This window comes from Lactuca serriola, chromosome 4 (genome assembly GCF_051521515.1).
Source record: "Lactuca serriola cultivar US96UC23 chromosome 4, Lser_US96UC23_V15, whole genome shotgun sequence".
NCBI lineage: Eukaryota > Viridiplantae > Streptophyta > Magnoliopsida > Asterales > Asteraceae > Lactuca > Lactuca serriola.
In genome coordinates this window covers 146127908-146139393 of record NC_136411.1, presented here as the reverse complement: position 1 = coordinate 146139393, position 11486 = coordinate 146127908, and the positions used below count along the sequence as shown (strand labels likewise).

Here is an 11486-nt window from a genome sequence, read left to right as displayed (position 1 = left end):
CACATGTAATCCTATATTTGCTTAAAAACCACTAAAAATCATAGAAAAACAAATACTACCCATATAATTGCATATATTATCTACTTTTTAACATATAATCTACATTAAAAACATCATTATAAAGATAATGGAAACTTACAAATAAAAATGAAGCTCTGAATCGGTAGAAGATATTTACAGTTGGATTGGTATCTGAAATGTTGTTGAAAGTATAGTTAGAAATGAAAGAGTTCAAAATGAAGTTTGAAATCGGTTCAAAATGGTATTTATAAGGAGTATCACATTATCGAGTCGGATCCTATACCTATTACCAATTACGATATACAGACCCAAAATAACCCAGTCCGAACAAAATGGTTACTCTTTTAAAAAAAATATGGTTATTTTTTAAAAAATAACATTATAAAAATTATAAAACTGTTTGATTACTCAATTTCCAAAAAATGCATATGAGACATAACAAAATTGTCATTAATAATGGAAGGTGCAAAAACTCAAGTATGGCTTTAAAAATTGGGACATTTATAAGTACAACGTCAAAAACTGGATTATAGTTTTATTAATTGGACTTTAGTGCAACCCTACAATGTGCAAGAATTCAATATGGCTTAAAAAACTTGTTAATAGTAACTACGAACAAAATTAGAAATCAAAATAATTCAACATAATATTATTATAAATAGGGATGAGTGTGGGCCGGAACCGGAGCGACCGCTACCGTTTCTGATTTTCAGAATACCAAATTTGATCGACAATCGATCTCAAATACCGTACCGAATTAACATTATCAATATTGGTACCGGTTTTCGGTACTAGTACCGGTACTGACGGTATCGAATCCCAAAATTCATAAATTTTGAGTACCAAATACCGTCTTATATTTTTAAATTTGGTCATGTTCGGTATCAATTCCGATAGTAGTGATACCAGATTAAAATTTGATACAAAGTGTTCATCCCTAACTATAAATACAAACATATTCGCTTCATCTTTCATAACATTAACTCATAACTACAAAAAGTGACGCATTATAATTCATGGAAGTAAAACAATTGAGGTATCCTTCAATACTTAACATAAATATAAAAAAAATTATTAATATATAAATAAGAAAGTTCATTTGGTCTGTTTGGATGGTTCAGTTTCCCGTGACTAAAACCAATATGAAATCCACATTATTAATCCATAATATTAATTCGATTTCAATGAAAATCAATTTGAAATGAAAACTAATTTTTATACAACCGTTTTCTCCATAATTAAAATTTTATACTTTATTAGTTGTACCATTTGTTGAATTATTTTTTCATTTTTATCATTATACATAAAATAAAAAATAAAAAATAAAAATAGAAGAAATTATTATATTAAATAATTAAAAATTTAAAAATATATATTATATAAAATATAAGTTCCCCCCCAAAAAAAAACATTAACTTAAAGCCGTAATGACAGTCCAATAATGACTTTTAACTGGGCCTATAAATCAAATCAAAAGAAACATAAAATTAGGGCACAAATAACAATTAGAGAATAAACCCAAAGTAAAACCCCACAAATCCCAATCCCAAAATCCAATCAAAGTGAAAACAACACAAAACACAAAAACAGATCACGAAACTGAAATACAATTCGCTCAAAGCCGATTACAGACGGCCATCGTCTCTAATCTCTCCTCCCTCCATTAATCTCTCTGCCGGCTCTCACCGATTTTGCCAAACCACACTCACTTCCAAAACCCCTCTTATTTATTAACTTTTCTCTCTCTCACATCAATTCCTTTTATATGGCCAATTCTCTCGTTGGATGATGTATGTATGAGATGACCCAGTCTCCTTTCTTCATTTCTCTCTCTTTCGCTTTCTACTCTTCTGTTCTCTGTGTATAATTATCCTCGTTCCTCCGATAGAACTGAAGTTTAATGGCGAAGATCTCACAGAAAAAGAATGCGTCGTCAAATGACACTAATGATAAAAAGCCTGTAATTAGCAAGGCTAAGAGAACTCGTAAGACTGTTCAGAGAGATTCACCTCCGCAGCGAAGCTCGATATACAGAGGCGTCACGAGGTACGCTTTTCTTCAATCTGGAAGTTTTTGAGTCGTTTTGAGAGTGAATTTGACTTCATTTCATTCAACATGTGAAGGCATCGATGGACTGGTCGATATGAAGCTCATTTGTGGGATAAGAATTGTTGGAATGAATCACAAAACAAAAAAGGACGACAAGGTTTTTATTTCTTTCTTTCTCAAATTTGTAATTATTATTAATTCCTGGTTCCAGTTCGTTTCTTGGATTCTTCTATTCAAATTCCTAATTCGAATTTCGTTTTGGATTGATTTTTCATGAAAATGGTGGCGATTCCTACAGTATATCTAGGTAAGGTTCGCATAAATATCTGGATGTATATCCTTCCAATTTCATTACTGTTATGAATAAATTATATTATAAAAAGTGGGAAATTGGGTTCTTTGAATTCAAAAAAATTTCAACATTCATAGCAAAACTTATCCAAATTCGTGATATTTAGGGGCCTACGACGATGAAAAAGCCGCTGCACATGCATATGACTTGGCAGCATTGAAGTATTGGGGACAAGACACCATCCTCAATTTTCCAGTAATATTTTTACCCATTTCAATTTAAAATTTATTCCATTGAATTGAATTTAATTTCCAAATTATTCATAATTACGCCATTCAATAAATAACAGCTCCAAACATACGAAGAGGAGCTTCGAGAAATGGATAGTTTGTCAAAAGAGGAGTATATTGGATCTTTAAGAAGGTAATAATTATCATTTTTTGATTTATATTTTGCATTTTTGTTTCTTATTTTTTTAATAATATTTTTTTTTTTCTTTTTAATAGAAAAAGTAGCGGTTTTTCACGAGGAGTTTCAAAATACAGAGGTGTAGCAAGGTATTTTTGCAACAAATGTGGTATTATTTTTGTCCTTTTGATTTTGAAACAGTAAAATTATTATAATGTTTGCCTATAAATTTGTCATAATTTTATTATGGTACTTTAATATGTAGGCACCATCATAATGGTAGATGGGAGGCTCGAATTGGACGGGTTTTTGGCAACAAATATCTTTATCTTGGAACATACGGTAAATATTTATTTATTTTAATCGATTGTAACTTTATATTTTTATTACTATTTATGTTATTGTCATTAAATTAAATCAAAACTTGCATACGTACAAGTGAAAACTACAAAACCATAAAACAAATGAAAGAGTTTGCTTTTGGAAGTAAAACAATGAAAATAGTAGTCATTATTTTTGTTATTACCACTAAACATCTCCATCAAAAGAAAAGGGCCTTTTGAATCAAATAATGATCTCAGCATAAAAAATAAAAAATAAAAAGTTATACACACACATACACATAAGCAATAAATAATTTATAGTCAATTTTTATGAACTTATAATATAGTTTTTAAATGTTTCAAAAAAACACAAATAGATTGAAAATCAAATAGAAATAAAAATTTGACGACAGTTGTATTATGATAAATAATCTAATTGACGACTATACACAGTACGTAACCGTTTGAAACCAGACTCGAAACAGATTTAAAATAAATAAAAATAAAAATAAAATTTGGAAGAGAATTATATTATGATTCAGAACTGATCTAAACTAGCTTTTTGTTATTTTCCTTTTTTAATTTGAAACAATATTGTTTTTTAGGTTCTTATTTCTTATTCGTAATGTTTTTCAATGTTTTTTAATTATAGTTTGATGTAAATTAAGAGACTAATAAAAGTAAGAAAATAAAAGTAGATGTAGTTGGTTGATAGCTGAGCAACCTTCAACTGCTAAGTTAGTGACATTAAGAAAAATGAAAGTTTGTTTTGAAATCAATTTGTCAACTCCATGGTCCCAACTGTCCACCAAATATTTCATGCACATATAAGTTTGAATTCAATACCACCAAATATTGTTGTTCAACCAAAATCCCTTTATCTCCTATCGCACGTATGCTTCCACATTTTAGGCCAATATTTCCAAATTGATACTAATAAATTCAACTTTCCACACAAAATCAAATGGTTTAGCCTTTAGGTACCGGATGTATAATAAGTACAAAAATTATTCATGTCAAAAATAAGTAATTTATTATTTTGTTAAATGCAAATTTGTTATTTAAAGTAAAACGAATACAAAGTGCCAAATTTATGTTGGTTGAGCGAATAAGCTAACCTTTTAGTCGGTGCAAGAGACCTATAAAAAGATTCAGACTTGTAAGATTATTATTTTTTTTCTTTTGGTCAATTGGGATTTTTAGATAAAAAGAATTTGTTTTGATAATTAATAATTTTTCAATATAGAATAATTCATGTAAAATGTAAAAAGTCTCTAAGAATGAAGTGAATTCTAATATACAAATCATGTATATGGTTACGTGAACATAATATTTATGTTAAAGTAATATATATATATATATATATATATATATATATATATATATATATATATATATATATATATATATATATATTAAACCCAATTAAGTAAAGTGGATTATCTTTGGTTAGAATTTAAAACTAAAGTAATTTTTTGTCTTTAAATATATTTTTTTTATCTATAATAATTTTGGTTCTTATATATGTGGTTTATAACGTTTTTGGTCCTCTTCAAAAAAAAGATTATGTTTTTAGCACCAAAATTACAAAAGTACGTTATATTCAGAGACAAAGAGAATTGTACTTGGAAGATGACAAAAAAACTTTTTAGGACCACAATTACGAAAAACAGCTATAATGAATAGAGGTGGCAATCGTGTCGTGTCGTGTCGAAACACTAAACGGGTTGAAAGTGCTTGACCTTAACCCGACCCATTTAATTAACGTGTCGTGTCGTGTCAACCCGTTTATTTTCGTGTCGGGTTTCGGGTTTGGGCTATACCTCGAAATATGTCGTGTCATGTGAGGTTAAAAGATTGAGCATGTTGGAAGAGTAGGAGTTGGATAGGCGGAAAGGAAAAACTAATAGTTTGGAGGCAGAATGGATGAAGTCATAGGAAGTTCAGATGACAAAATTAAAAGAATGGGAGTTGGGGAGGCGGATGACAAAGGTCATGAGGATGCAATAGTGGTGAAAGAGAGTGGGTAGTTTAGGAGAGAATGGAAAAATTGAAATGAAGTCTTGATATAAACGGCTAAGTCATTTTAACATTATAAAACAATTCAATTCGAAGGCTATCTTTTACTTATGGTTTTGATTTTGTATCTTTCTAGTTTATTTAAATAATTCAAAATACTTGCATATGAATAAACGGGTCATTTTCGAGTTGAAATTCTCAACCCTAACCTTATCCATTTAATTTTCGTGTCGTGTCGTGTCAACCTGTTTATTTAAACGGATTGAAATATCTTACCCAAACCCGTTTATTTCGTGTCGGGTTTCGTGTCGTGTCAATTTTTGCCACCTCTGATAACGAAGGACCAAAATTATAATTTAGTCTTAAACTTTGTCATATTGTTGTTCTACTAAAATGTTACTTGTTGTGGTAATTTAAATTATTTCTGATATACCCTTAAACTTTGTCATATTGTCACTAGCTACCCAAGAAGAAGCTGCGACTGCATACGACATGGCAGCAATAGAATACCGAGGACTTAACGCCGTTACAAATTTTGACCTCAGCCGTTACATTAAGTGGTTAAGACCCGACCAAAAAGATCCCAACAACTCAAACGGAAGTCAAACTAACTTTGACCTCAATCCGCCACCAGACGCCGCTAGTAGCCAAGATCCAGGGTTAAGCTCCTACTACAACAACAGCAACAATCAAAACCAGCAACCGGAAAGCTCTAGCTCCGGCGAAACAACCACCAGCGTAGCTCCGCCACCACGTGGCTCTACCGGAAGTAATACCGCTTCCTCCGCCTTAGGGCTACTGTTTCAGTCCACAAAGTTTAAGGAAATGCTCGAGAGGACCTCGGTGGCTGACTCCCCTTCGACACCGCCGGAGTCGGATCTGCCACGGCGAAGCTTCCCCGATGACATACAAACGTATTTTGATTGTTCTCAGGAGTCCAATAGCTATGCAGAAGGTGAAGACAATATGTTCGCGGAATTGAATTCATATGCTGCGCCTATGTTCCAATGCGAGCTTGACGCTTGAACCGCTGATCGGTAATGATTTTTCTTAATAGAGATAGTGATCGGTGCAGTTTCAACGGCGGCGACGGCGATGGCGATCGGAGCAGCTTCATCGATGATCTTAGGGTTTTACTATTTGACTTGATATGATATCGTCTTTTTAGATGAGTGTTCAATTCATTTTCCTTTTTTCTTTTTTAAATTATCTGATTAAAAATTATTTGTAACTGTAGATATACTTATGAGGCATAGACATTCATTTATTTCTATATTTCTTTCTGTTTCCTGAAAAAAAGAAAATCAATAAAAATGTTGCAGGCGTCTAAAAGCCTCATTTCTTTCCTTATTATTATTATTATTATTATTATTATTATTATTATTATTATTATTTTAATTTTTATCTTTTTAGTTTATTTGTCCTATGCAAAACATCGTGCTTCCTCCACCAGAATAATGCTTTAAAACTATAAAGTAATTCAAATATGAACACTAAAAAACTATAAAGTAAGAAATCGAAGAATTAAAATTTAAAAATGGATCAATAAGTAGGTATTTTTGGATTGACGTAATACTATTGCATTTATTTTGAATAATATTATTAGGAACATTATATGTTTAAGTGAGAAAATGTCAAATAACTTAATTATCTTTAGAGTTGATAAATAATTACTTTGGTTCACTTACTTGTAAACATCTTTTAACAACTTTAAACAATTACAAGAACATTAAAACGGCATTCGATTTTAATCTTACTAGAATAATAGTGTTGCCAAACCCCTACCTCATCTTGTAGCTCTTTTTCGCACTTAATATTTGATTTCGTTGTTTAAACATTAATTTCGACTCAACAAATTTAGAGCGTATTATAAATTTAAGTGAAAAATGACAAAATGAGCCATTTTTTTAATTAGTTAATTTTTGTGGAGACCACGTATTTTCAGTGGATAATCAACCCTGCCAAATTGATTGAAAAGCTGTACCAAAACTTAATGTCTTGTATAATGGCTACATTTGTTAGTCGGCTGGTAGCTAGTTGACTTATTCACTTCAGCTGCATACATAAATGCCAACTGGACTGGAAGTATGGGTTGCTAATTTCATTGACTCTCTTTTTCAAACAATCTACTTCCAAACCAAGTATAATAATTTCTAGTCCCACATCTAATAATAATAATAATATAAATATTATTATTATTATTATTATTGAAAATGCAATAGACAAATTACTTAACTGCCTTAAGAAAATATTTAAAAATGAGAGACATCATACGTCATAAGAAATGATCATAATATCATCATCACATTGTGCAACAAAGCTTTGAATCAATAGAAGCCAAACATATGCTGAAGGCTTGATAACCGGTCAACGGATATCTGAAAAAAAAAATATTGTAATGAATAAAAACTTTTTTGAAATGAAAATTTAAAGTTTTAAAATAATGTTGATTTGTTTTTACCTGTAGTCCATCATATACTTCGACTTTCCAACCCTCCCAAGTTGTAGAATTGTTTGTTTTCCATTTTTCTAAACACAGAATAAAAAAACACAAATCAATATTTGCCATTCAGTTTCTTCGATTCATTTTGTACATTTTTAAGTTTACTTACCTCCAAAGTCAACTGGAAATTCTTGACTGAACTCTGGATTTTAAGTCCTGATTTTCCCCTATTTCTGAAATCCAACTCATATTGCTTTGTGATCTGAAAAAACAAAACATAGTTTTTCAAAAGAATGCTCATATTTTCTTAAAGCTAAGGGCTTAATGCAGAATATAATAATGTACGTTTATTTGTTTATTTATGTATCATAGGATCCTACTTCTATTTCCTTCTACTACAATATTATACTTTGAAAAATCTACCCGATTATGATAAAAATTGCTTTGTTATTTGGATGAAACTAGGATGCTATATAATAAACAAGTAAATAACATTAAAGAAGTGAAAATTTCTTTTTATATGAATCATATTGATATACCTAGTTAGATTTTTCAAGGACAAATGTTCTATGTTCCTAATTCTTGCACTTAACCCTAAATCTATTCATTTGTTTATATATGCAAACTTTACATTATCATAGCAAGCAACTTTTGAAAACAGCCAACTACCTTTATTACAACATCCTATTTTCATTTTCTTCTTTAAAAAGATTGTACTTTTAAAATATCTACGATCTTATGATTTTCTACTTTTAAAATATCTACTTTCAAATTATTCACTTTCTTTGTATTTGGTAGATTTTTCAAATATTTATATATGTAAACTTTACATTGTTGTAGCATGGAACTTTTGAAAACAGCTGATGTACTCTATCCATTCTCTCTTCCCAACCCGTAGGTAATCCATTTATATGCTGAGCCTGAATAAAAAAAAAATCAAAATCATACTAAAATTCAAAAATTCATATCATGTAAATATAGTGCTAAAAATGGTATATTTAATCTATAATCTTCTAACCTGAGTTGTATTCTTCAATTGCATAGACTGATGTTTAGGAAGCCACGCTTTCATACTCCTGTAGCTTCCTGTCCATGTTGCTATCGTAGGCACAAATCTGTTTTGAATTTATTTAAAAAAACAAAAATTGTAAATAACTTATAAGATAAGATGATGAGGTCTTCATAGTTTATAGATAGCAATGAAGCTTACGATACTGCTGCTAGAAGTTTGGAGTGTTTAGTCATGGAATTAAGACGTCGACCCTGATCCCAGATATTGTATTTGGAACCCAAGAGATTTGCAGATACACTTCCGACATAACTATCATCTGCGCAAGATATGATCCCTTTTGTATTCTGAGCAATTATGAACTCAGATCTTCCGTTGTGGCGTCTATGATGAGCTACAGCAAGTTTCCGATTTTGTCTTCCTTGGCCTTCCTATTAAATTTCAAAGAAAAAGAGAAGTAATTAAGCATAAATCAACAACATGGTAGTCTAATTGAGAGGTTCATGAGTTAGAGTAAACAAAGTTACATACATTAGTGTACAGAGTGTATACACTTCCGCCATTAATCCCGTCAACAGCTTTTTCCTTCACGATAATACAAGTACACCTTCCGACATCCACCGGCAATGGCCTACACAACAACGATCTGAAAACAAACATACAAAAATGTTACAAATTAGTGAATTACTCTCAATCGACACCCTAATGGAACTTAAATACGAACCTGTTGGGAAGTGTAGACCATGAGGAAGCTGGAGCAGCTTCGGAATCGGAATAATCCCAAATGTTACCGGAATTGTTTTTTCCGGAGTCAATCGGTTCATAGAAACTCGAACCGAAGTTTGGAATCGGGTCGTTCAACTGCATACACAGCTGCAATGAAGATGGTTTCCATGCCCTATCTTTCAAGCGGGATTTTGCGATTGGTGTAGGTTTACATCCAATTGTTATGTTGGAATCCACATTCTCCTTATCTACAACAGGATCCGAGTTTGTCTTTACTTTATTTGGTTCTGAATTCTCTTTGTTTTGACCATTGTGAAGGGTCAAAACGCCATTGTTGGCTTCACTTTTGAGCTCTGTAAGGGGATTATGATAGAGGGAACTGTAGGAAGGTTGGCGTGGAATTGGATCCTTGTTTGAATTCGACATTTGAGAGGGTAAAAATGGGTTCAGAAGGGAAAGAATGAGGTGTTTGATGCCATAGATGGTAAAGAATAAGAAGGGGAGTTTGAATTTGAAAATAATGGCTTTGGGGGAAGTGTTCCACTTGGGAAGTGGGTTTAAGACGTTGGATTTATTGAGTGGAGTTTTGTTGCTAACAACGGTAACTATTAGGATACGGAAATGGAGTAAGAAGCGGGAAGAGCATTTAAACAGGAAATTTGGTTTGGTGAGTTCTAAATGCTTGGTGGGGTCACAAACTTTATTTATTTATTTATTTATTGAAAGGACTTTGACTATTTGTACTAAAAGGCGAAAGATTTAGGCATCTTTTGTTATTATTTTGTTATGTTATTATTTATTTTTTTTCCCCAAAATATAGTGCTGATGGAAAAAAAACCCACAAAATTCTATCCTATTTTATTTTTAAGAAAATAACGTTTTAACCTTACAAACTTATGGAATTTATTTTAAAAGATCATTTAATTTTTTTTTTATATACTTTAGGTAAATAAAGTCGAAAATGTAACCAATTAAATAAATCTTTAAACCTTATATGACCGTTTTTTGGGTCATGTATGATAGAATTTGAGGAGGTGTACGCCTTGGCCCCAAGGTATCTTGAGTAGGTTTGTGGACCCGATTATAAATAGAGAATGAATCCTAATTTGGATATTCTTAAACACTTCATTATTTTTACAAAGGAAAACACAGTTTCGTCTTTCCATTCTAAATACTTGGCAATAATGGTTTCATTCAACCACATTTCTCGAATAAGGGAGGATTTCATTCGCCTGACCTAGATACTCCACCGATTGCGAGCTCCTTGAGATGGAAACCCAAGTCGAATCCTCTTGGGGCAATCAAAAGGATTGATTGATGTAACAGTTGGGTTATTTCACAATTTTCCAGGAAAAATGCTCATCACTTTTCAGACATGGCTATCTTTACGGCTACAGGTCCGTTTTTCAAGGTTACACATGGCATGCATTTATTGCAAACCGCTTAAAATTCAAAATTGGGATCACAGTATAAAAGGATATTGGGGATATCTTTTCCAACTTTATGCGATCAGGCTAAAGATTTTCCTTAATTCTTTCTTCTTATACATCTCTATTCTCTCAAACCTTCAAACCCTAACAATGGCAGCCATAAATATTCCGGTTGATCATTCTCAAACCACTGATGAAGATTCATCTAAACCATTATTGAAGATTCAAGGATCTAACTATCGGGTTCAACCTGATTTCTCAAAATACCCTGAAGAACTACAGATGTTGATTGTCTCTCTCACAAATTCAGTATTATCAACTGTGATGACGACTTCTTTCTCAGTTCTGATGACTTGATTATCGTTGGCCGGTTCTACTGTTGTGTTCAACAAGACCTCTAAGGTGGTTACTTTTCAGTTAACCAATGACAAGAAATACAAGCTCACGAAGAACAAGTTTGCTCAAATCTTGAGCATTCCCAATGTGGGCCCTTTTTATGAAGTTACTAATGAATAAGTGCTTCATATGTTCAATGAGATGGGTCACCAACCACTACTCACTAAACTTAGTCAGTTCAAGAAATTTGCGTTACCATGTGTGTGGAACTTCCTCTTTGGAATTTTTCTTCGATGCTTGACAGGTCGAAGTGTAGGTTTGGATAAGGGCAGGCTTGAAGTTTATGTCATGGTTGCTGGTCGGTATTACGATTTACAAGTTGATTATACTACTTTTCTATGGGAGGAATTTGGTGTCAATATCTCCCACA

General features: G+C 31.9%; 2 protein-coding genes across 2 annotated transcripts; one reads left to right on the top strand and one right to left on the bottom strand.

Annotated features, from left to right (window-relative positions):
* The first annotated feature begins 1529 nt into the window (after window positions 1-1529).
* On the top strand, window positions 1530-6462 carry ADAP (ARIA-interacting double AP2 domain protein). The gene is made up of 8 exons (XM_079040156.1): window positions 1530-2067; window positions 2145-2227; window positions 2369-2377; window positions 2529-2617; window positions 2712-2785; window positions 2869-2919; window positions 3036-3112; window positions 5573-6462. The coding sequence occupies exons 1-8, from the start codon at window positions 1922-1924 to the stop codon at window positions 6136-6138; spliced, it is 1095 nt and encodes a 364-aa protein (XP_078896282.1). The 5' UTR covers window positions 1530-1921; the 3' UTR covers window positions 6139-6462.
* Window positions 6463-7339: 877 nt separating this feature from the next.
* TLP8 (tubby like protein 8) lies at window positions 7340-9875 on the bottom strand. Its single transcript, XM_079040155.1, has 8 exons — window positions 9289-9875; window positions 9096-9210; window positions 8766-8995; window positions 8574-8670; window positions 8386-8475; window positions 7725-7817; window positions 7574-7641; window positions 7340-7490 (listed from the first exon to the last, which is right to left on the bottom strand). Exons 1-8 carry the CDS (start codon window positions 9714-9716, stop codon window positions 7415-7417), a joined length of 1197 nt encoding a protein of 398 aa, XP_078896281.1. The 5' UTR covers window positions 9717-9875; the 3' UTR covers window positions 7340-7414.
* Between the last annotated feature and the right edge of the window lie 1611 nt (window positions 9876-11486).